We start from the raw sequence: 23,767 nt of genomic DNA, 5'->3' as shown, positions 1-23,767 counted from the left end.
TGGGCATGATATATAGTCTAACGACAGGAAACTCAGCGTTCTTGATAGTGGTGATTCTAAAGGGAGATGGTATCTGGAAGCTAAGAAACAAGGATGTCCCAGTCCTGGTGGCAAAGTGTAGGAAGGGCCTCACTTGGAGAAGTACACACCATTTGAGCATGAAGTCCTGAGTGTGGATCTTAGAACCCACATAAAAGATGGCCAGCCCAGCCCTTGCTGCATCTTAGCACAAGGGAGAAAGTCCAGAGCATTCCCAGGGCTTTCGGCAAACAGTCTAGCTGAATCCTAGGGCCAGTCAGAGGCCCTGTCCCTAAACATAAGGTAAAAAACGACTGAGAAAGACACCTCTGTGCAACTTGAGCTCTTGTACATCCTGGTCCTTACCACACTGTCCCAACAAATACTCACATGTGGGAGGGAAGAGCCCATGTGAGAAAGAAACAGAATCCATGGGAAGAGCAATAGGAAAAGCCTTTGCTTCCTGAGGAAACACATTCTAATTATTGTCTGTGGGCTTTGCACAGAATCTATATTGTATTAAGGGAAATTTCTACCCCCATCTCAGTCTTAAATATTCAGAATGGAATTTTTGAACTTTCAGTTTTGTATATTCTGAGATATTCAAACTTACAGAAAAGTTGGAAATATATTGTGAAAACTACTTTCAGTAGTAAGTTATTTGCAAGTTTGTATGTCCATGCAATCCCTCACATGCCACGGCACATGTGCGGGGGTCAGAGGACAACTTGCAGGAGTTAACTCTCTTCCACCTTGGGCCCCAAGGATGGAACTCAAGTTGTCAGGCTTGTGCAACAAAGGCTTTGACCACTGAGCCATCTTGCCAGCCCAGGGCCGTTTCTCATGAAGCATTACTGCTGTGCTAGCCTGTGATGGTGAGGAACCTGTCAGCATACCACATAATTTCTCTTGCAGAAATCTTGTTCCTCCTGTGCTCCATAGCTTTATCTTTGGTCATCCCTTCACGTGACCCAGACTATCATCACCGAGTCTGCCCAGAAGGCTAAATGAGCATTGTCCCTAGCGCCTCCACCCCAGTCAGTGGTGGAAGAACGGTCTCCGAACTGTTAGTCTCAGTTGGCTTATTATTTAAGTTTAATAATAAAAGACTGATTAATGAGAGCAGTGCATCGTAAAGCCTTCAGAAGGAAGGAATGTTTTGTGGACCGTGTGTGTGTGTGTGTGTGTGTGTGTGTGTGTGTGTGTGTGAGTTTTCAGTTATCAAAATCAGTACTTTTTAATGGAAACAATTTGACCAAGTGTCTATTCCAGAATTTTGAGACTCACTAAAATAACTTTAATGAGAAAAAAATATAAGAAATGTGTAGAACATGTAAAGCCCTATGTATAAGCTTCCACTGTTTATGTTTCCCATAAAACCAGGTTGTGTTGCCATCACTCACATGTCCAACCAATCTAGATAGGAATTTACAGTATTATAAACTAGAGATGCTCACCCAAAGTTCTGTGTCTAGAGTTTTATTGATGGTTACTAAGTGAGCACAAGATTGGATTATCCCCAACATAAATTCAAATCCCCAGTCTTTCCCCCTGCCTAGATAGTAACCTTATTCCCAGTGGGGAAAGTCAGTTCTCTGGTCACATGGCTTATTTTCATGGCACGGTAACCCCATTCTGGGTCCTCCTTAGCTAACATAAAAAATCTGAGGATACACATTTGGAGTCTTCTGTCCCAGTAACAAAGGCCAAGAGCCAGCTGCATTTCTCTGTACTTCAGCAATGGAAGTCTAATTGACCCTTTTCTCTGTTAGATCAATTCACCCTAAAATACCTACTCATATTTCCTCACTTGCCTTTCAAGTAAAGAAAAGTCTATACAGGAATTCTCATAGTGATTATGGTATACTTACATACTTTTTTCAGAAATTAGTAAGTTTTTAGGAATACGTTTAACACTTCTATAAAGCAGTGATATCAAATTATAGTACTTTAATTCGTGTTTAATGTCTTGTAGTATTCCTCTTTTGCCTCTCAGTTGTATTTCTCATTTGTTTTAGGCATGACATTAGCCTTCCCAGCTTCAGTTCATGATGCTCTGGTTTGTAGTAAAACATTTCAGATCCTATATAAAAATGAAGAAGTTGTTTTAAATGATGTCATGATCTTCAAAGTTAAAATGTTGTTGGATGAACGAAAGGTAAATGTCTCTTCATATCTACTTACTGTGAAATTTCAGAGCCTATTTTTATCATTTACAAATATTAAGTATCTTATAAATTTCTCTTTAGATTGAAGAAACACTCGAAGAAATAAGTTTTTTGTTATCTTTGGATCTACATTTCACAGACGGAGACTATTCGTAAGTAGGCCGGCTGTTCGGACGTGTGAACATCTGTAGCTAACTCCTGACTTTATTTAGGTGTATCCCATTTTCTCTTTGGAACCTCTTATCTTCCTTCCTAGTCTAAAGTGTGTGTCTGTTGTTCAGGGAAAGACTGTGGAGAAGGTAGGGACTACTCTTCCATGCCCATGCCGGATAGTGAGATCAGATTAAGTGAAAAGCGATAAAATAGTTTCCGTAGACTCTGAAAATTTGTATGGTTGCTATAGTAACACTACCATAAAATACTTAACCAACTTGTCTTCCATTGGTCATGGGTGAATTTTTCATGGCATGAGTTATAGCTTCTTTAGGTGGGACGTTGTTAATTTCTGAGATATTGTTACCCTGAACTTGTCCACACTCCTGTATTCATTTGAAACAAGGATGTTATTTTTGAGAGCCTTTCTTCTTTTAAGCAGGTACTGATAATACTTTCTCCTATGTAGTACCAAGCAGTCACAGTACTGAAGGCTCTGCTTAAGTGTCCTCCTGACAGCACGCAGGACAGCCCAGCTGTAGTGCCTGTTGCTCCTCTTTACAGTCTGAAAGCAAGTCAGTAACTCCTTAGGGAGAGCAAGTCAGTAACTCCTTAGGGAGAGCAAGGTCAGGTAATCCTTAGGGAGAGCAAGGTCAGGTAATCCTTAGGGAGAGCAAGGTCAGGTAATCCTTAGGGAGAGCAAGGTCAGGTAATCCTTAGGGAGAGCAAGGTCAGGTAATCCTTGGGAGAGCAAGGTCATGGTAATCCTTAGGGAGAGCAAGGTCAGGTAATCCTTAGGGAGAGCAAGGTCATGGTAATCCTTAGGGAGAGCAAGGTCAGGTAATCCTTAGGGAGAGCAAGGTCATGGTAATCCTTAGGGAGAGCAAGGTCAGGTAATCCTTAGGGAGAGCAAGCTGAAGGAAGTAGGTAACTCGGCAGCTGTAGCTGGCATGATATATGCATGGGTTTTAAGGTTATCTGGATAAAATTTTTATGACCTTTTTTCAGGGTTTGTGAGTGTGTAAATGTAATGATAGACTATATAATAATAACAATATCATTACCGAATAAGAAGTAGTTTGATTATGAGATAGGGACTCACTAAACATTTAATAAATGTTCAAGGTGTTTAAGCCGCACTTAAGAAAATTTTGTGCAGTAAAAATAATTTGATACACTTTGGGGAACTTATTTGACCTTGTAAGAAACAGTATTCTCCATTGAATAAAATTTAAAATGGATATTAATCATTGGGCTATGGAAAAGAACGTGTTTTCATAGGCATGTTGGTTAAAGCAGCCCATAGTATATACTGTTAGGAAACGGGTTGAATCTGGCTGTTCCCACACTGCTGCATCACACTGACCCTTGCACATCCCTCTCATTGTCAGCTGAGATAATGAAGACTTTAAGGAATCTTTTTAGCTGATTTACAAATATTAGCCTTTGCTAAATATCCCATAATTACATGAAAATACGTTGCTTTCTGTAGGGCAGATGATCTGAATGCCTTACAACTAATAAGCAGTCGGACATTGAAACTGCACTACAGTATCTACAGAGGACTTCATCACCATGCCAACATCATGTTTGATTACTTCCACCTTTCTGTGGTGTCAGTTACAGTCCACGCATCATTGGTTGCACTACACCAACCACTAATAAGGTGAATTCAGCTAAGATTCTATTACTTAATTGATAAATTACCTTTTTGTTTTATGCTGAAAACATACTCTGACAAAAGAAACTGAAGTAGTGAAATAATTATATATTTTTTCATTTTATGCTAATATAATAAAAACCATAATTTAAGAACATGGGACCATTATTATCAATAATGTTTTCATTACAGAAATATGGACCGAGGAGTGATTTTTATAATTCAGTTACTTCATTAAGTAAAAGAATGTAATACAGAAATAATCATGCAACATTATTTAGTCTCTCTTTGGTTTAATTTTTAATTTGTTTTAGTATGCATGTGTGTACTGTAATTATTTTGTGAAAGAGGATATGAATGTATTCTTAGCTTTGTTTCTTTGTTTCTTTCCTAGATCCTCTATTTCATACCAAAGTTACTGCTTTTTAATTTTATGCCGTAGTAATAATTTGGAATTGTGGAATATTGAGGTAGAAAGATGGCTCAGGGACAAGCGTACATAATACCCTTTCAGAGGACGCATGTTTTATTCTCAGACCCTTCATCAGATGACTCATAGTCACCTGTAACTCCAGCTCCAGGGAGATTGATTGACCCCTCTGGGAATATCTGTACTCTTGCACATGCCTCTTCCTGTACATGTACATAAGTAAAATAAGTGAAAATAAATTGTTAAACAGTATGTAATAATTTAGATAACAAATTCATTGGGTAATTATTTTTTTCTGAATGCTTCTATAGGGAGAAAAATTATGTTTCATCAGTATAAGGTACAATCATTCTCTGTACCTCATAAACTAGAAATCCTTGGTAATGTAGGCAGTATTTGGAACTCTCAAATCAATAACTTTACCTATAAAAATTAATTTCTGTGTTGTCTATAATTTCTAACACAAATTTGATTGTAACAGTTGTTAGGGTGGTGCATAAGTGATATATATATATATATATATATATATATATATATATATATATTTATTTATTTATTTATTTATAAAAATGTGACTTACCAGCTAAGTAGGTGAGTTGTAGAATTGCCCTCAGAATTTGCTGCCACACTTGCCTGGTGGACTCAGTGCTTGCCAAGCATGTGTAAGGTCCTTGGTTCAGTCCTCCACACTGAAGATCTCCACACTAGAGTCCTCCACACTAGAGATCTCAAGTCTCTAGCCTTAGAGTCCTTAATGTTCATTGTACTGTTTGTCATAAATTCAGATTATTAAAAGAAACTTTAAGAATACTATGGAACTTAGAATGTTGTAAAACCTTTGCTTTTATTTTGTGGTATTTTCTTTTGTAAATATCCTCATGACAGTAGACTGTTAGACAGTAACGGTGTGCTGCCTCTCCCCAGCTTCCCTCGCCCTGTGAAGACTACGTGGTTAAACAGAAGTGCACCAGCACAGAGCAAAGACTCAGCGATCCCTACTCTGGAAAGTGTAGTCTTTGGTGTTAACTACACAAAACAGTTGTCACCAGATGTAAGCACTGAATATGTGTATAAACTGCTCATATTTTAGTTCCGATATTTTAAAAGAAATGTTTTGAATATTTTATCTGTGAGTGAATGTAATCACTTTGATGAATTATTTGAGTTCAGCAACTTAAAAGATCTAGTTAAGTAAGATCATAACCAATCGGCTAATCAATTATGTATTACAGACATCAGCCTCTCACTTCAAAATGTTACCAGATTTAGTGAACAGAGCTCTTTGACAGCCAGTGACCTTATCAACCTGTTGTAGTCACCTGATGTTCCTTTAGCAAACTTGTTAGGAATACGCACCAAGAATGGTGCTCAGAGTAAGTAGCACAGGAAGGGAGAGATACCGCTAAAGCCCAAAAGCAATGTCTCTAAGACCGCTGTAAAGGAGCCTCATCTTAACAAAGCCAGAACTTCATCAGTGTGTTTATAGCAACCCGTGATGGCTGGAATTGCTGTGATTACATTTTATACATTTAAATCATTTACAGGAGCAGCAAGGAACTGATGAATTTCTTACATCTTTTAGAGTAACTAAATGGCAATAGGTTGGTTGTGGTTTTGTGTTTCTCCTTAGTTTTTCAAGGTTTCGAATGTATCATGTTTTGGTGTTTGCTTACTAACATTTTGTATTCCAAATGTGCTCCTTTCTAGGGCTGTACCTTCCTCATTGCAGAGCCCTTCCTACAGCACGCCTATCATTTTCATTATACACTTTGTGCTACTTTGCTGCTAGCCTTCAAGGGATTGCACAGCTACTTCATTACGGTAACAGAAGAGATTCCCTCTTGTCAGAAACTAGACCTGGGTATGTTTAAAGCGGCCAGACCTCTCCTAGTCATTCTCTCCACTGCTCTTGCTCGTGACCAGCTTTGCCGCAGCTCTCCTGCAGTTGATGCTTCACTTTTCTCTCAGTTCTGACTTGTTCTACCTTTGATAATCACTTCTCGAAATTTGAAACTTTTTCTTAGAATGTGGGTCAATAATTTCTTGGTGCTAAGATTGAAGTGAGTCTTAGTAGATTTTTAAAATAGCAAGTCATATGTTAATTTAAAAGTATACTAAAGAGCAAATATGATTTTCTGCAGTGTTTGGAAGATAAGTGAAACGCACACGCCAGCAGCCTACACAGTACAGACGCTTAGACACTTTTATACATAGTTGGCTGTAATTACCCCGGGCTCTCCTCTGAAATTAATTTAAGAAATAAGAGAGCAGTGCTCAGTATTTTAACATTTCAAAAATTACTTAAGCTTCAGTTTTTCTCAGGTGTTTACTGGTCAGTTTATTTTCTATTTATCTAATTGTTCATTTGTTTTTTCGAGACAGGGTTTCTCTATAGCTCTGGTTGTTTTCATACTCACTCTGTAGACCAGGCTGTCCTCAAGCCCATTGAAACCCACCTGCCTCTCCCGCCTGAGTGCTGGCATTAAAGGTTTGTGCCACTACCACCCAGCTTCACGGCCAGTTTATAAACTAAAGGGTTTCAGATACTAGCTCTTAAACACTTCATTGAATTTTCTTGACAGAACGAGTTGTTTTATCATTATTTATTTAAATGTTAACAATTTTTGAAAATTTCCTTAACTACATTTACTTAAATACATTCTTCATGTATTTCTTTGTACCTCAAGGAAAGTATTTAAGAATACCAATACATTCTCTAAGGTGGTAACTGTTATCTTAAATATTTTTTGGATTTGAAACAAAGTGAAGTTTTGTTTGTTTTGTTTTGTTTTGTGTGCCTGAAGTTGTAAGACACTGTGGAGGGGCTGGAGAGATGGCTAGCTGATTAGCAGCATTGGCTGTTCCTCCTAAGGATCCAAATTCAATTCCAACACCCACCTTGTGCTTCACAACTATAACTCCAGTCACAAGAGGTCTGTCAACCTCTTCTGGCCTATTCAGGCAATGCACACCTGTGGGGTGAATACATTCATGCAGGCAAAACATCCATGTGCAGAAAATAAAAAATAAGGGAAGAAATTTTTGAAAAACATTACAAGAAATCTTAAAGCCTTGCAACCTCACTTCAGTTCAGTTATAAGAAAATGCTAGGCAAGTGTACTGCTTCTTAGAAGGCTGGGTTTGGTGAACGTCAGTTGTTCACCCGTCTTCACTAGACAGAATACAGCTAGCTCTAAGTGAACTGTTGATCTGATTCTGGAACCTTGAGGGATAACAGTCATGAGGGAAATACGCTCACCTGCTTCCTTAGTTAGGAAGAAGATGAAGTGGTAGTATGGAAAGGGAGGGAGGCTTTGGTCTTTGTTCTCTGAAGTACCCTTTTGTTCTGGCTGTTTCAAGTGTTCAGAGTACCTGTGTCCTCAGGAAGACTGTACAGGAAGCTGCTGCCTCAGACAGAAACACAGTTCTCTGCTAGGAATGCATGCATCTCTATAAAGTAGAGCTAACTTAGCTCATCTTTTCTCTCTAGTGAAAAACAAAGTTAGATCCTAAATGTGTAACTTGATACTCAAAATAGTTTTTGCAAGGAAATTATAAATTTGGTTAGAATTATCAACTAGACCACAAAATTCTGACCCCACAGTGCTGTTGCAGGGCACTGTATGCCATAAGGGAGGGTTTGTGAAAAGCAGTGACCTCAAATGTAAAGGTAGGCTGGACGATAACTCACTTCTAGAGTGCTTGCCTGGTACGCGTGAGCCCTTGGTTGTGTCCTCAGTACCAGCATAAGATTAAAAATTAAACTTTGTGTGATAATGTCATTTTCACAAAGAAAAAAATAATTGAGTCCATGTGAAATACTGTATTAGAATTAAGAGAGGCCTTTTTTCATTTTCTGTGTTGAGAGTGTACATTTGAAGGCGTGTTTTAAACTTTGTTTCTGTAAACACCAGCTAGATGGCACCCTCCAGCTAAGGAGATTGAAGGGAATCGCTGTTGTACCTGAAGATCAGGAGCGGGTGAGAGCAGCCCAGAGCCAAAGATGTGAAGCTGCAGCAGCAGGGACAGGGACAGGGACAGTTTCACTGGATTTTAAAGCAGTTGCTGTCAGGCACCCTTGCAGGTGCAGGGGAAAGAACAGGTCTTAAAGAACTCTCACAGGAGCAGTAGTAACAAACCAGCATTTTGCTAGGGTGCACAGGAGAGAGTCTCACACAGCAACACTCAGTGACTTTGGGTTCTGATAGATGGCAGCCGTCTGTCAGTGTGGAGTGATCTGAAGGATCAGTGTGAAGTTGCCCATCAGCATACAGTGTTCAGGGAGATTTAACATTCACATTTACAAAAGAAAAGACACACAAGCCATGTTTTCAGGGAGGAAAAGCATTTCTCAACAACCAAGAAACATGTTCGTTGGCCAGGTGTTTAACTGGTAACCAAACAAAAACAGTTTTTGTCAAATAGCTTAGACAGTGCTACACTTCATCAGTCTACTTTAGCTTAATAATTTATTTACTTAGAATCTCAAATTTCTTACTTATGTTGTCTAACTTTGGGCTTATAAGTACATTTTATAAAATTTCACATTAAAAAAGCCCTTATTTAAATTTGGGAGTTAGTTATTAAAGGAATATGAGCATTATTCCAAATTACTTTAAAATATTACAAAACAAAATTTGAAAGTAAGCCCACACTTCAGTTTTAGAAATAAAAATATTAAAAGTAAAATTATAGTATATTACTTATACTTATTGAATTATTTAATTGGTAAAATGGAAAATATGGCTTTTATTGTGCTTGAAAAGTATAGCCAGTCAGCACAACGTGTAATAGTCTCCTGGGACTTTGCTAAAATTAAGACTCATCTTCAATAAATTAGTGACTCTGTGTGGCTTTAAACCTTACTATTTATGTTTTCTTTCTCTCAATTGTAGATTTGTTTACTCTTGAGTACCTCCTCTAGAGAATATCTAAAAGTACTGTTAACTACTTAAAATGAAAATGTTTTGCATTCCGAGCTCATCAACACTGTTCTAATAAAATTAAATTGTGGAATGTACTATTTATTTATTAAACATCATTATGATCACTAGTTTTAATAAGGGAATATAAAGTAGTTCCTGATTAGAGAATAAATTTTATTTCTTTTTATTTAATATTTTTTAATGTTTTAAATAAGCATAGAGTTAAATTTCATAAGCACTATGCTTTGAAAAACTAATATAAACTCTTCCCTCTTTTAAAATAATACTTGAGATTCCTTTCTGCTCTTTTGTCCTTCTCTTCTCTCCTAGATAAATGATGTACATTGTGTTGTGAGGATGTAGCATTAAAGATTGGTTGGATTAAAAGAGCTCCACTGTAAAGAAGTTCATAAACATGAGTTGGGACTTGTGGAGTCTGGATTGACCATGTCACTAGCCTGTCTGAGCCTGACTCCCACCCTTGCACAATGGGAGCTGAGCTGGCTGGTTTGAGACTCTTGCCCCGACTAAAATTCTCAATCTATGAAAACTAAAACATCAAAATAATAGCGGAATAAGAAATATTTGTTAGCATAGTATAAATATTAAAAAAATAATTTAAACTTGAATGTACATCATTTGTAACTCTAATAAGCTAATTAACCAATTGCCCTATCAGTACTGTCAATTGTTAACAAGTTGGAAAATTCAAGTAAGTTTTATTGTAGAAGCAGCATAGTAACTAGTGCTGTGTGCACCCTTATGACTAGCCAAGGCCAGCATGCAGGTCCTATATGAACGCCTCCTCAGAAGAGCACAGCCAAGAACTCAGAACGACACGTGTCTAGGTATGTTTACAAATAGAGTAATTAAATCGTCCCTTTCAATTTAACTTTGTAAACAGCACTTTTATTTAAGAACTAATGTATATAACCAATTTGATTTGCAGATAAATTTGGACTAATGTAATTGACTTTTAATGTTGTCGTTTCTATTTAGAAGAAAATGATAGGGTGAAGATCTCTGTGGCTTTTCACATAGTCTAGCTTTTTGAAGACCATATCCATTGCCAAAAATGTGCTTACTGAATAAAAATTGCCATTAAAGTCCTTAAAGTAATTTCATCTTGGATGGACCTAATCCTTAGTGAAATGTGATTTAAAGACTGAAGCAGGTTTTGCGAGTTGAGGGATAAACCCTCAGGATTGGTTTCATGGCTGTAGTCAATTTGCATGGTTTCCATCATCCTAAACTTGAGAAAATGATATTAAACACCTGCTATCTAAATGGTATTATTTTTTCCTTTTTTTTGAATATTTAACAATACCAGTGTTAACAAACACATTTTGGAGAAAACAATGAAAGGCATAAATACTAAGTATAAAGTCTCTGTTGAAAATGTTAAATGGTATTATATTAAAGGAAGAGGTCTGGTTATTTGTTTTTGTTTGTACTTTTCATAGTATTTATGTATAATTTTTGGATCACAGAAATCCGACTGCCTCTGCTTCTCAAGTGCTGGGATTCAAGGTGTGAGCCACCACGCAAGGCCTCCATACTGCACTTCAGTCTTGTTCTAGCATAGCAATAGTGCCGAGTTTACTAACTTTCTATAAATGAAGTGGAAGGTTTTAGTTGGTATTCAGTAATGGTTACAGCCTTTAAAATTATGGATAGCTGTTGAAATTTTCAAGTGAAATGCAAAATACAGTTGTATTCCCAGCTTGTGAGGTGAGTGACTAGGACAAATGAAGAGACAGTGCTGGCTGGGCTAGCACGCTAAGTTCTCACTAAGTGCTGGCTGGGCTAGCACGCTGAGTTCTCACTAAGACTCTTGCAGAACTTCAGTTGTTTATCACGGGGGTGGGGGGGAAGAGTCACGGTCACAGTTTTATTCATAGTGTTATATTCTCATATGAAGTTACTTAAAATTATACAATTTGTAGCATGAAATAACGGCCATTTGCGGCATATGTTAGCATTCTGTATAGTGTTTAAAATATACTTCTTGCTTAATTAGTGTACTTCCAGCCTGTCTGCTTAGCTTGTGAGCAGTCTAGTTCTATAAAAGGCTGCTTAATATAATTAAGGCTTCTCTTAAAAGGAGACAGGAGTGGATTTTTATTAGTCAGGGAAAGACTTGACCTAAAACTAATGTATAAACTGGAGAAGGTGGGGGCAGGGCTGGCACACATCTTTAATTCTAGTCTCAGAAGGCAGAAGCAGGCAGATTTCTGAGTTTCGGGCCCGCCTGGTCTAGAAAGCAGGTTCCAGGACAGCCAGGGCTACACAAAGAAACCCTGTCTCACACAAACAAACAAACATAAAAATCCCCAAAGTCAGTTGTAAGTAACATTTGAATGTATAAGTGGTCAGATCTAGAAAATACCTGTTACCTGAATATATCTCTTATTTGTAACCCAAGTTCTGATTACAAAAATAATATGGGTTCTTGTCTTTTGTATTTGTGGGGTAGTGTGTTTTTTTTTTAAAGAGACATGTACAGTAAATTTATTACATTGTTCTCACCAATATTCGGACAAAGACTGCAGCAGGGAAATGTTTGTTGTGTTTCTGTCATGAAGAGAGAGCAGCTTTACTAACGTGCTTAAGCTGGGTGGCAGATTCCACCGAGTAACTGCTGAAAAGCAACCCAGAATTGAGAGAATTCGAAAACCGAATTCCACTGTTAGAAACCATTACCTCTAAACTTCATAGACGGCCACATGTTCACTATTTCAAAACATAGAAGACTATGTTCTAGATTAACCTTGGACAGTAGGAGGAACAGATGTCATCAAGATAATTGAGTAAAATAATGGGTATAATTTTACATTTCTATTCACTGCTATATCATAATACAGTATTTAGAAAGAAAAATATAATTAAAACTTTTTTTTAAAATGAGTAAAACTGTGATTTTGAAACCATTGTAATAAAGTTTAGCAGTTAAGATTTGCTTTCAGTCCTTGTTAAAGATGTTTTTGGGTGGAGGAGATGACTTGGTGGTTAAACTGCTTGCTGCAAAAGTAGAACCTGAGTTAGGATTCCCTAACTGAAGTAAAGTCCAGGCGCACCTGCTTGTCCCTGTAACCCAAGCAGTGTGCATATGGACACTGAAGAACCCCCGGGTTTGCTGGCTAGCCAGGTACTGACAACAGTGAGCTCTGATTCAGTAAGATATTGCAAAGAATAATGTGGCAAGCAAGATCAGGAGGACATCAGCATTGCCCTTTGCTTACAAGAATGAAGACACTTACTAGCTATAATGGATATTTGGACTCTCGGATATAAGCATTAGAGAAGGGTATCCAATTTTAAGGTTTATTTTCTGTAGTGGGATGAATAACCTCAATCTAATTTTAATGATTTTACTTCTGTGATAGGAAAAGATGGTGAGCAGTGTGAAAGCAGATGTTGGCATCTGAAATTTATGCAGGCTTTGCTGCTGGGTTTTTGTTTTTAACTTAACATTAGAAGCCACTGATGTTTCTGACAGTGAAATTATTTGTGAAATCAGTAAGGTAATGAGTTTATTGCAGCATGTCAGGATGTATCTTTCTTTTGTGTGAAAATGACTTTAAAGTTCATTTTAGTTAAATTTTTTTAGTTGAAAATTAAAAATATTTAAAGTTTATATTTGAGACATTAATGTAATTCTCTTTAAAAATAACTAATCTTCATGTTGTTAGTTACAGTATTACCCTGTTAATGTTACCATTTTAATTATTAATTTCTTAACATGCTTAAAGTGTACTTAAATCATAATTATATGACCAAAAATCACCTTACTTATAACAGTATCTACTATCCAGTTAAATTATGGATTAACTTTTTATTGCAAAAGATTTTGCCCTTCATATAATATCAAAGACAGTTTTGAGAGATAACATTGAAATCTTCCCTCTAATTAGTTTTTACCCCTTTCAGAGGCAATGGATACGGAGGCTCGTCTTACGGAACTGTGTGAAGAAGTTAAGGTACTTGTTAGACTCATTCATTGAGTGATTTCTATTTTCTATTCTAAATACTTGTCTAAGAAAACCCAATTGCTTATCTTTTTTAAAAATGCAAAGATAAATTGGGTATTCATGGTAAAACCACAGATGAAATGGTGAAAAGCATCCTAATGTTAACTTCTGCTTTGAAAAGTTTATTATTTTGTACATAAAGAACAATTAACTGATTACATGTATATGTTTTCTTCTGTGATTTTATTTAAGGAATTTCTGGGCATGTTTTTAAAATACTTGTATAGTTTTGTAACAGTTTTTTTTTTTCATCTGATGACTTTTTGTTCCTGTGCAAAGAAATAGGTTTCCTGTGACGCTCAAACTCTTGTCATCATCCTTGGTTCTCCTCTGCCCCTCCTTCCACACCGCCCTGTCTGTCCTGCACCTGGACACTCTTGCCAGCTCTCCTGCCTGGCAGTTCTTTAAAATGACCCTTTTTACTACAGCAGACTAATTACACCTCATGCCACTTTCCTACTTCATTCTTAAAATTACAATGGATACGTTGTTCATTTTTGGTCAGGAACCTAAGTGCCCTGACAGGTTCACTGTAAATCCACTCCTCACCAACTGTGTCAGTAGGAAAAATCAAAGCCACAAGTCAAGTGAAACTTTACATTTGATTGGGAGTGTATGTCTATGTTTTGGTGAAAACTAGACTCTTTGAGAATGGTCTCTTTAATAATTATAAGTATGCAAGATGTAAGAGGATGTAATTTTCTGTACCATCACAAGGCTTCCTTATAATTCAGATGACCATTTTCTTTAAAAAGTTATCAGCGTAGGCCTGAAAAGATGACTGAGCAGTTTAGAATCTGGCTGTTCTCTCAGAGGACTGGAAGTTCTATTCCCAGTACCCACATTGCATTTTACATTGACCTGGGACTCCAGTCCTCAGGGATCCAACACCCTCTTCTGACCTCCATGGGCACTGAACACATGTGTACATGTATGTGCAGGCAAAACACATCTACATAAAATAAAGGATTAGGATGCAAAAAATACATAACAATAGTTTTTAAATAGTTAGCCAAAGGACAATATTCATTTAAAAATAATTATAAGAATATGTACTCAATATAAAAAAGTGTAGTCTTTCAGAGATTGAAGAACCTAAGTTAGGTTTGGTTTTGTTAGGTTTTGGTCTTTTAGTATCTAAATCTTTTCATTCACATCTTATTCTTTTAGCTGACTTTTATTCATATTATATCTGCCCTTATATTTCCCTCACATTTCATTCAAGGAGAACCTCCATCTGTCTTACCTCCCCAACCCCTCCTCTCAAGGTCAGGCACTAACAGGACATGGCGCTGAACCTCTCTTTAAATCCCATGTCTACAAATCTGACCTGTGCGACTGTTACTGAGCTGTCATAGCTGTCCCTTCTTCAGGCAGTCGAGTTCAGCCTCTTGCAGAGTCAGGATGCCCCGTGTGCATCTTATGTTCCGGTATAGACTGATATGGTCCAGATCAGTCAGCTCCTGGTAGCCTCCCTCCCTCTCCACTCACCATCCATTCCAGCTGAGCAGCCTCCGTGTCCATGGTGGAAACTCTTGTGTTTTCTCTTTACAATTTAATGTTTTATTTTTATGTATATGATATTACAATACAGGCTAGCTCACTGAAATTGCCTTAGTATCCATGAGTTAATTTAGAAATCATTAATCATCTGTCCTCCCTGAGCTGTTCTTCTCTTCTCTTCCCTCTCTCTCCCTCTCCCTCTCCCTCTCCCTCTCCCTCTCCCTCTCCCTCTCCCTCTCCCTCTCCCTCTCCCTCTCCCTCTCCCTCTCCCTCTCCCTCTTCCTCTCCTCCCACTCTCTCACACACACACAGACACACACACACAGACACACACACACACACACACACACGCATACTTACCTTCACGCTGATGTTCTCAGTAGTGTTGTGATGAGATAACAAGTCAGTAGTTCTCAGGAAGCAGTGAAGCTGTTTGTCCTTGTTGTTTTAGAAAGTAGAAAACCCCGATGAACTGGCAGAACTGATCAACATGAACCTGGCACAGCTTTGCTCCCTTCTCATGGCTTTATGGGGACAGTTTCTGGAAGCTATAACACTGCATGAAGAATTAAGAGTGCTGTTAGCACAGGAGCACCATACGTTGAGGGTGAGTTAAAGAAATGTGATACTCTTAGTGAGTATATTTGTTTAGGAATTTCTTATGTAATATGTAGTAAGTCAGAAGAGAGACTTTATTGTGTTATTGTTTCATTTTAAAACCAACTAAGAAACTTTACTACTAAGAAAACCACCTAAAAGTAAAAAAAAAAAAAAAAACCAATACCACCAACAAAAACTTGAATATATGTGATCTGAGATAGCTCCTAGAACCCAAAGCAGGAGGTGGAAGTCAGCAACATCTCTGAAGGATTTTCACTTATCTTCACTTTGGTTTTCCATTTCCTTTCCCTAGCCTTTCATGGGAATATGTATTAGGAATTTTGCAAGGTAAAGAAAATATAGATGTATTTGCTATAGATCTACTGTGGCCCTTATTTAGAAAGTTTATCAAACTATTTTATCCTATAGCATAGACTCGTTATTAAATCCATGTAAATCAGATCACGTACTGTGTGATATCTCTTTTATGCTGCCCTTTTTGTAGCCGCCAGGTGTTTTTCTCATCTTGCGCATGTACCATTTATGCATTTATATGCAGATGTGTATATACACATACACACAAAATTTTTTTTCTGTTGATAGACATTTAGATTTCTCCTACATTCAACTGATACCAACCAAGAGCAGTCTCCCTGAAGAGGACCTTTATGCCTTCTTCATGTACTGCAGTTTGTATTTCCCAAGGTTCGGAACACCTGATCCAGCATAGTAGCCAACTTTAGACATTATTATACTGAGAGAATAATAAAGTTTAGTGTATGGCATGTCTTCATTAAATTTTTGTTGGTATTATGAAGTATCCTGAGAGAAGCCACATAAGAAAGAAAGGTTTGTTTATTTTGGCTTAAAGTTCCAGAGACGATGCAGTCTGCCATGGCTGGGAAAGCCTGCTATTGGGAACATAAGGCCCGATGGTTCCACTGCATTAACAGTCTGGAAGTGGAGAGGGAGAGGAAGAGAGGAACAGTAAGTGGGGCCAGACCAGAAACCTTCCAACAGTGTCATGGTCTAGTGGCCATGTGTTAAAGCATATGAGCTTACAGGGGACATTTCACATTCAAGCCACAGCGTGGCCCCTATGTAAATTATACCAGTTGTCATGTCCTATTTGACAACCTCACCTCTGACCCTATTTTCAAGATCAAACTCAGATTCACACATCACATTCAGTATCGGCCCTTTAAATTCATTTAGTGTGTAATTATTCTTATGTCTTTACCTTTTGTGACTGATTGTGTTTTGCAGAGTATTGGCCAGTGGTTGCATAGAATACCCTCAGTCTGGTCTATTCTTCCTAGTAAATAGAATAAAATGACACAATGTAAGTAGGGATATTGTATTTTATTTCTTTTTCATCGTTTGATAAATTTTTCTAAGGAGTTTTTCTGTTTTGTCTATATTTTTAAATTTACTATTACCAAATAACAGAATTCTGCCCCCCCCCAATATCTGTAAGTTCTGTAGTGTTTTCCATCATTCATGACTAATATTTTTATGCTCTTATCCTTTTTTGAATTGGCCTTAAAGAGAACATCTCTTATCTTATGAGTATTTTTAATGGATTATTTTTTCATGTTGTTACTTCTCTCTTTGATGTGTTTTGTTTTCTGTTTCGTTCTTGTTACCACATTTTAGTAAGTAGGATTGTCATATTGGAAACTTCAGGGTTCTTTCTTAGAAGTTCTTTAATAAAGCCTAGTCAGTTCTGAAATGCCTCATATGAGAGTTCACAGTGGATAAAATTGCATGATTGCAGTAGTCCCCTTGCTAATGATCTTCAGCTTAGGAAGGTAATTTAAGGTGAATAGCTCAGTACACGTAGTGTGCTTCTTTCGGGCAGTTTTCATTAACGTTTTTCACCACCAAGACTCTAAGCAATGATGAATTTTAGTAGAAATGCAGCCAGCTTCCCGTGGTGTGGCATGGTGTGGTGTGGTTTGGTGTGGTGCTAACACTGATGAACTTTTAATTTGTGCTCTTTGGAAATTAGGACCTACCTGAGTGCCAGCCTGCCTCTCAGGGAGGTCACTGCATCCTTGTCATGGTTTTCTTGATAGCCATTCTGAGTAAAAATGGGATAAAATCACAAAGCCTCTGGGACTGAGGGTGTTCCACACTTTTTCACGTGTTTATTGACTTCTGAGAACTCTGTTTTCAAATAGTTCACCAGGCCCTTCATTATTTGGTTGATATAGACTCAGAAGATGCTGCATTTTCTTTTGTATGCAAAACGTAGATTTTCAGTCATGGGAGTGGAGCTAGGGAGAGAGGTGAGGGCAAGATGGAAGAGATTTCAAAGGCAGCAGTGGGAGAAGTGAGTAAGCAGCACAAGCAGGCACTATCTGGTAGGGGACGGAGATGCCACAGCATGTGTGCGGGAAAGCTCTCTGAAGACATTGCTCCCAATGCCACCCTTAACACTTTATTCCTTAAGGGGAAAAACAACACCAAAGTCCTGTAATCCTAGGCAAGGCTAAGAAGATAAGTAATTCTTAACACATGTTAATAGAAAATAAATCTATTTGAATGTTGCTCTTTATAAAGCTCACAGGAAATAGTTTAGCACAGAGAAGATACTCTTGAAAATGTATTTAAAACTTTTTTAATGGAGAAAAGTTCTATAGTTTTGTCAAATTACTGGTACTCTCTTATGAACCTTTGTATAGTTTGGGGAAAGAAATTGATAGCAAAGATGGGAGACAACTTTATAACATTTTATGGAGGTAGAGTTATCTTGAATAGAAACAAAAATAAAAATGTAAATCCTCAGATCAGCTGGTGAGTATACTTTGAAAAGGAATAAAAAAAGGGAGACAGAGATCAGATTTGTAGAAAATTAAATGCTAGGAGCTAGAGAGATGGGTAAGAACATTTGTGCAAGTGTGAGGATGTGTGTTCAAAAGCACAACACCATGTAAAATGTCAGGCATGGCTATACATGCCTCAATCCAGCATGGAAGGTGTCTTAGTTAGGGTTTTACTGCTGTGAAAAGACACCATGACCAAGGCAGCTCTTAAAAGGACAACATTTAATTGGGACTGGTTTACAGGTTCAGAGGTTCTGTCCATTATCATCAAGAAGGGAGCATGGCAGCGTCCAGGCAGATGTGGCTGGAGGAGCTGAGAGTTCTGTGTCCTCACCTGAAGGCTGCTAGGGGAATGCTGGCTTCAGGGCAGCTAGGGTGAGGGTCTTAAGGCCCACACCCACAGTGACACACCTGCACCAACAGGACCACACCTCCCAGTAGAGCCACTCCCTGGGCTGAGTGTGTGCAAACCACCCTAGAGGGTGGAGTCAGATGGCACCTGAAAGCTCCCTGGTCAGGCAGCCTAGCTAAAATGGTGCACTTCCCATTCAGTGAGGGGCCATTTTCAAGGGAGCAATAGAGGAAGGCATAGAATATTCTTACACTTGCACATTAAATGACAAAGGTAAATGTTAACATTTTACTCAGTCTTCCCTTTCCATGCCCTATTTATAATACCAAAATAGCCCATATTTTAACTCCTAAAGGGAAAAAAAGGTAGTTAAGCTATAATGAGAAAATGTGGTGGTGCCTTGTGTTGTAGTGTCTCACAAATGGTGGCAGTTATAGCTTTGAGTGACTTCTGGCTCCCATGAGCTTAGTAAACTACCTTGACATTCCGAGAGGCCTATAATGACCAAACGAGCCCAAAAGTTGAACATTGTTTATTCAGAAAGACAGCAAAGTGAAGTGAAGTGCATGGTTTTACAGTGTATTCACTGGGAACAATACTGTGCTAGGTCACAGAGGTGAGCTTGTGATAGAAGTCTCTCGCTCTTTCTCTGGCCACTCAACTGTCACTCTCCCTCCCTTGCTCCCCTGATCTTGTGCTTGCTCTGCTCCTGGGTATTGGGCCCAGAGCCTTGAGTGTGTTGGCTAGTGCTCTCCCACGGAGTTGCATCTACAGTTCCCAGTGACGCCTCTTGTATGACAGTGTTCGTATCGTAAGATCAGAGATGACTGTATTTAATGTTGCTTACCAATTATTTAATGTTAATTATAATATTTACTGTCAATTACAGCTTGTGCCTAGGATAAGTCCAGTATTAAACAGATCACTGTCTGTAGTTTGAAGACTGGAAATGCTGGGCTTTGTGCTGAACTCTCTAGTGCTGACTTACTTCAGTCTTTCTGACTTGTGTCAGTCTCGATGAACTGGACAATCTTTTTTCAGGGCTGATGGTCAAAGTTTTTGGCAATCATATGGAGAGAATTATCCACCAACCTGTGTAAATAATTAGTTCTGTTGTGTCTCATGTTATCAATAATGACATTTATGCCAATTCAGTTTTGTCAGAATGCCTAGTTATATTTAGATTTCAAATAAATAGCATATAATTGGGTTATATCGAAATAAACATAGCCAATGTATTCCTATGTAATCACATACTGAAGCATCAAAGAACTTACTTTGTCTCGTATCTTTAAATCAAGTATGCTTGCTACAGAAAACACAATTCCTTGGTAAAAAGAAAAGTAATTTTGAGTCCATTTTCTTTACATGGAGCCGGCAACAAATGTTTGGTCTTACTGGGTTTATAACTTTGTCGTTCTAACCAACAACAAAGAAACTCCAATTTCATATGGCAATTCCATTGCTCCTTAACTTAGCAGTGGGAGAGTCATTGCCTAGGGTGCCCAGGCTCTGGGCTGTTTGATCATCATCGCAGCAAAAGTTTCCAAAAGGAAAGAGAAAGGGTAGCCTGGGGGTAGAGATGGGGACAAGGATCATAATTAGAATTTAAATAGCTAAACTTGTTGAAACATGTCTATAACCTTGGCACTCTAGAGGCATGAGAAACATACAAACTTAAGAGTAGCCTGGGCTGTGGTAAGACCTACAAACAGATAGCAACACCACCACCAGACTGCACGTGGGTAAGAGGGAACCCTGGCACCACGCTGGGAGGGTTGTTTGTTGTTAGTCTTTATCATTTGTCACCCCTAAGTTTATATGAATACATAAAATCATTAGTGTGTTCATGACAGGAAAGATGATGTAAAGCTGTCTGGAGGACTAACAAGAAGGAGAAGGGAGGGTATGAGAGGAAGTATGCTCACACTACTGAAAAGCCAGTAGTCCAGTGCACCTTGGCATACCTTTAATTCTAATTCTAATATGCTTTGCCATCTGTGATTTACACATAAGGTGAGATATAATCTCAATTATATTTTCTGGGATTACTGTGGCAATAAAAGATGTAGATTTGAATTTTCATTTTGTTTGAATATGAACTGATATGAACTTGTTTCATTTGCACTTATTTACTGGAATTGAGAACTTAAAACATTAAACATCCCACTGATATAGCCTAATGGCTGGGAAATCAAAATACATACTGAGAAGACTTCAGAGTCAGTGTAGTAGGTGGTAACAGGTAGGTGTTTCCCCAGACTTCTTGTCCTTTCATTTTCTTGCAATGTCAGAAAAACATATATGACAAGTTAAAACTTATACATAACTCTGCAGCATTTGTTGTATTTACAGTGTTCTACAACTGTCCCCTATACCTTCATAGGACATTTACCCAGATGGGGACCTGTCATTCTTCCCTCCCTCCCTCCCTCTTCTCTGGTCACTGGTCTCACTTGCAGTTTCTGCATGTTTCATATAATGGACACAGCCTTGGTCGTTGTGCTTGGTTTCTTTCAGTACAGTGCCCTGAATCCATCCTGTTACTGCATGTTAGTACTTCGTCTTATAGCCATTGAATGTCCATTGGACAGAGAAACTACTAGTATGGTTTAAATGGGAAATACCCATTCCAGACTCCTGTATGTGGAACCCCTGCTGACACCCTTTTAGATGGCTATGCAACTTTTGAGACTGGCCTACTTGGCAAAAGGGGGTCATGCCTTCAAAGTGTATCTTCTGGATCTGAACCAAGGCACAGCAGTGAGAAAGCTGTGCCTGCCATTTTGGACAATGCTCCCTGAAATTGTGAGTTAAAGTAAGCATCTCCCTTTACATTACTTCTGTCACCTTGACAACAAATAGTGGAATTCTTTTGCCTCTGACTACAGTGAGTAGTGATGCTATGATATTTATCTGAAAATATTTGGATGACTACCTGTTGTCATTTCTGTTGACTATATATCCAGGAATGGAATCAATGCGCCATACCGCAGTTCTCTTGTTAGCTTTCTGAGGAACCTCCAGACTTTTACACAGCATTTGAACAATTTTACATTCCTACTAGCATTGCAACAGGATTCCGTGACTTCTGCAGATCCTTGCTAAGAGTTATTCTCTGTATTGTGTTGTGTGTGTGTGTGCGTTTGTATATACAGTATGCGTGAACATGGTGGGTGGCTGAAGATACCTTTTATTTGTGTTTTATTACATTTGTTTTGGAAGTATTTTTATTGTTTTTGGAAATGATGTTTTTCAACCATCTAAATAAATTATCCCATGTCAGTTGTCATTGTGTTTCAAGGGAAGCTGGTTCATTTGTTTGCTTGCTTATTTGACCAGGAATGGAGCCAAGACCTGGCAGTTGAGGGGTTTGTTTGCATGTTGGTTTCCTTTCATAAAGCTAAAATTTCTCTAAAAGATTTTAAAAATAGAACCGCTCCTTTTATAACATTTATGTTATCTTGAAGTCATCTTTATGAACTGCATTTACTTCCTGAGTGTGCCTTAGACCTCGCTTCCTTGCAGTAGCTTCCTCACTTAATCTTTTTTTTTTTTTTCCTTTTTTTTTTTCCGGAGCTGGGGACCGAACCCAGGGCCTTGCGCTTGCTAGGCAAGCGCTCTACCGCTGAGCTAAATCCCCAACCCCGCTTCCTCACTTTCTAAACGAACGAACGTATCTCCTCCATCGCTCGTTTAAGGTTTAAACCAGCATCAGTGCAGGCTGGCACTTGTTCTGTTAGCTTCATTTACGGTTTCTGAAATACTTCCGAAACGTCGGGGACAGTGTACTTACTCAATGACAGACATTAAAGGATATTCTTCTCGAGTTCTTGCTGCCATTGTTTGATGTATTATGTCCAGTTTTGTATTTATTTTAATTATATGGTGAGTGCTGAATCAGTTTCTTAGTAATGAAATTAAAGTAGAAATTAAAACAGAATTTTATCCAAGCCTGGATAATAAACATGAAAAAAAAAAAACAAACCATGAAATAATAATTGAGATCCAGATGGCTTTTTAAGTTCATCAAATAATTATCAGTTATACTCTTGCCTGAATTAACACCACTCTTGTAGGCAGAGTGGAAGCTGAACTTTGGCATGTCCCCCTTTAAGTACAGTTTGGACAGTGGGTAAAAAGTACAGTTTACATTGGCACTTCAAACTACCAAATTGACTAACCCTAATTCTAATACTGCTTTCCAGTAAGACCAGAGGGCCAGGGAACTATGGGAAGCTTTAACCTAGGTTTAAGATTGTTTTAAAATGTTGGCTGCTTGATATTACAACTCAGTGGTAAATCACATGCCTAACTTATACAAAGGCTCTGAGTTTGACTCAAGACACCAAAAATGAATGAATGAATGAATGAATGAATGATTTTGACAGTGTAGGTACTATGTTCTAGGAGGAGTTTAAAATAACTACATTGCCATTTTTACCTCTTTACAGTGATGTAATAAGTTTGCATTGCAATTTTTAAAGATATACTCACCTCTAAAACTATTTAATCTAATACTCTTTTAAAACAACTGTGAATATTAATGTTAAGATATTAAGGAATATTTCTAAACAGTTTTTTTTTGCTTTATTTTTTACAAGGTCTAAACAGACTTTCACTTTTACTGTCATAAATAACTTTTATATGTAAACATTCAAACACATACATAGCATTTTCCCAAATATATCTATCCAAAGTAAACTTTATTTGCCAATAATGTACTTTGTAAGGCATTTTCTTTCTTTTAAATTAACTTTTAGTTGGAAAATTTACATGATTCGTGGTTTTCAACTTTCTTTAGTAGAGTATAATACCTGTAATTTGACCCTTTCCTAATGGCAAATTATTACAAAGTTTATTCTTAACCTGAACATAGAGGCATCCTATTCTACCTAAATTATTGGAATATTAGATCCTGTATTAAAAGGTCCCAAGTCGTATTTTTTTTATTATTTCTTTTTAAGAGTTTTACTATGGTGCTCTAGCTATCCTGGAACTCACTCAGCATGTAGACTATGCTGGCCTTGAACTCACAGAGATCCACTTCTTCTGCCTGTCAGAACTGGGAATAAAGGCATTTATTCCATGCTACCATG

General features: G+C 37.9%; 1 protein-coding gene across 21 annotated transcripts in view; it reads left to right on the top strand.

Annotated features, from left to right (window-relative positions):
• Fam135a (family with sequence similarity 135, member A) overlaps positions 1–23,767 on the top strand; it is an 80,692-nt gene that overhangs the window by 29,075 nt on the left and 27,850 nt on the right. For 12 of the 21 annotated variants that reach the window (NM_001393818.1, XM_063267501.1, XM_039083961.2 and 9 more), the window contains 8 exons: positions 2,037–2,176; positions 2,268–2,338; positions 3,832–4,005; positions 5,354–5,480; positions 6,137–6,290; positions 10,125–10,202; positions 13,285–13,334; positions 15,340–15,495. In NM_001393818.1, the coding sequence (NP_001380747.1) occupies positions 2,037–2,176; positions 2,268–2,338; positions 3,832–4,005; positions 5,354–5,480; positions 6,137–6,290; positions 10,125–10,202; positions 13,285–13,334; positions 15,340–15,495 (950 nt within the window). Of the gene's footprint in view, positions 1–2,036; positions 2,177–2,267; positions 2,339–3,831; positions 4,006–5,353; positions 5,481–6,136; positions 6,291–10,124; positions 10,203–13,284; positions 13,335–15,339; positions 15,496–16,799; positions 16,831–23,767 lie in introns of those variants that run through there. The other 9 variants (NM_001134597.2, XM_017596560.3, XM_063267502.1 and 6 more) reach the window with 6 other exon arrangements.

The sequence above is a fragment of the Rattus norvegicus genome, chromosome 9, assembly GCF_036323735.1.
Source record: "Rattus norvegicus strain BN/NHsdMcwi chromosome 9, GRCr8, whole genome shotgun sequence".
Classification (NCBI taxonomy): domain Eukaryota; kingdom Metazoa; phylum Chordata; class Mammalia; order Rodentia; family Muridae; genus Rattus; species Rattus norvegicus.
The sequence above is the reverse complement of the archived record's forward strand: the minus strand, read 5'-3'. Positions and strand labels throughout refer to the sequence as shown.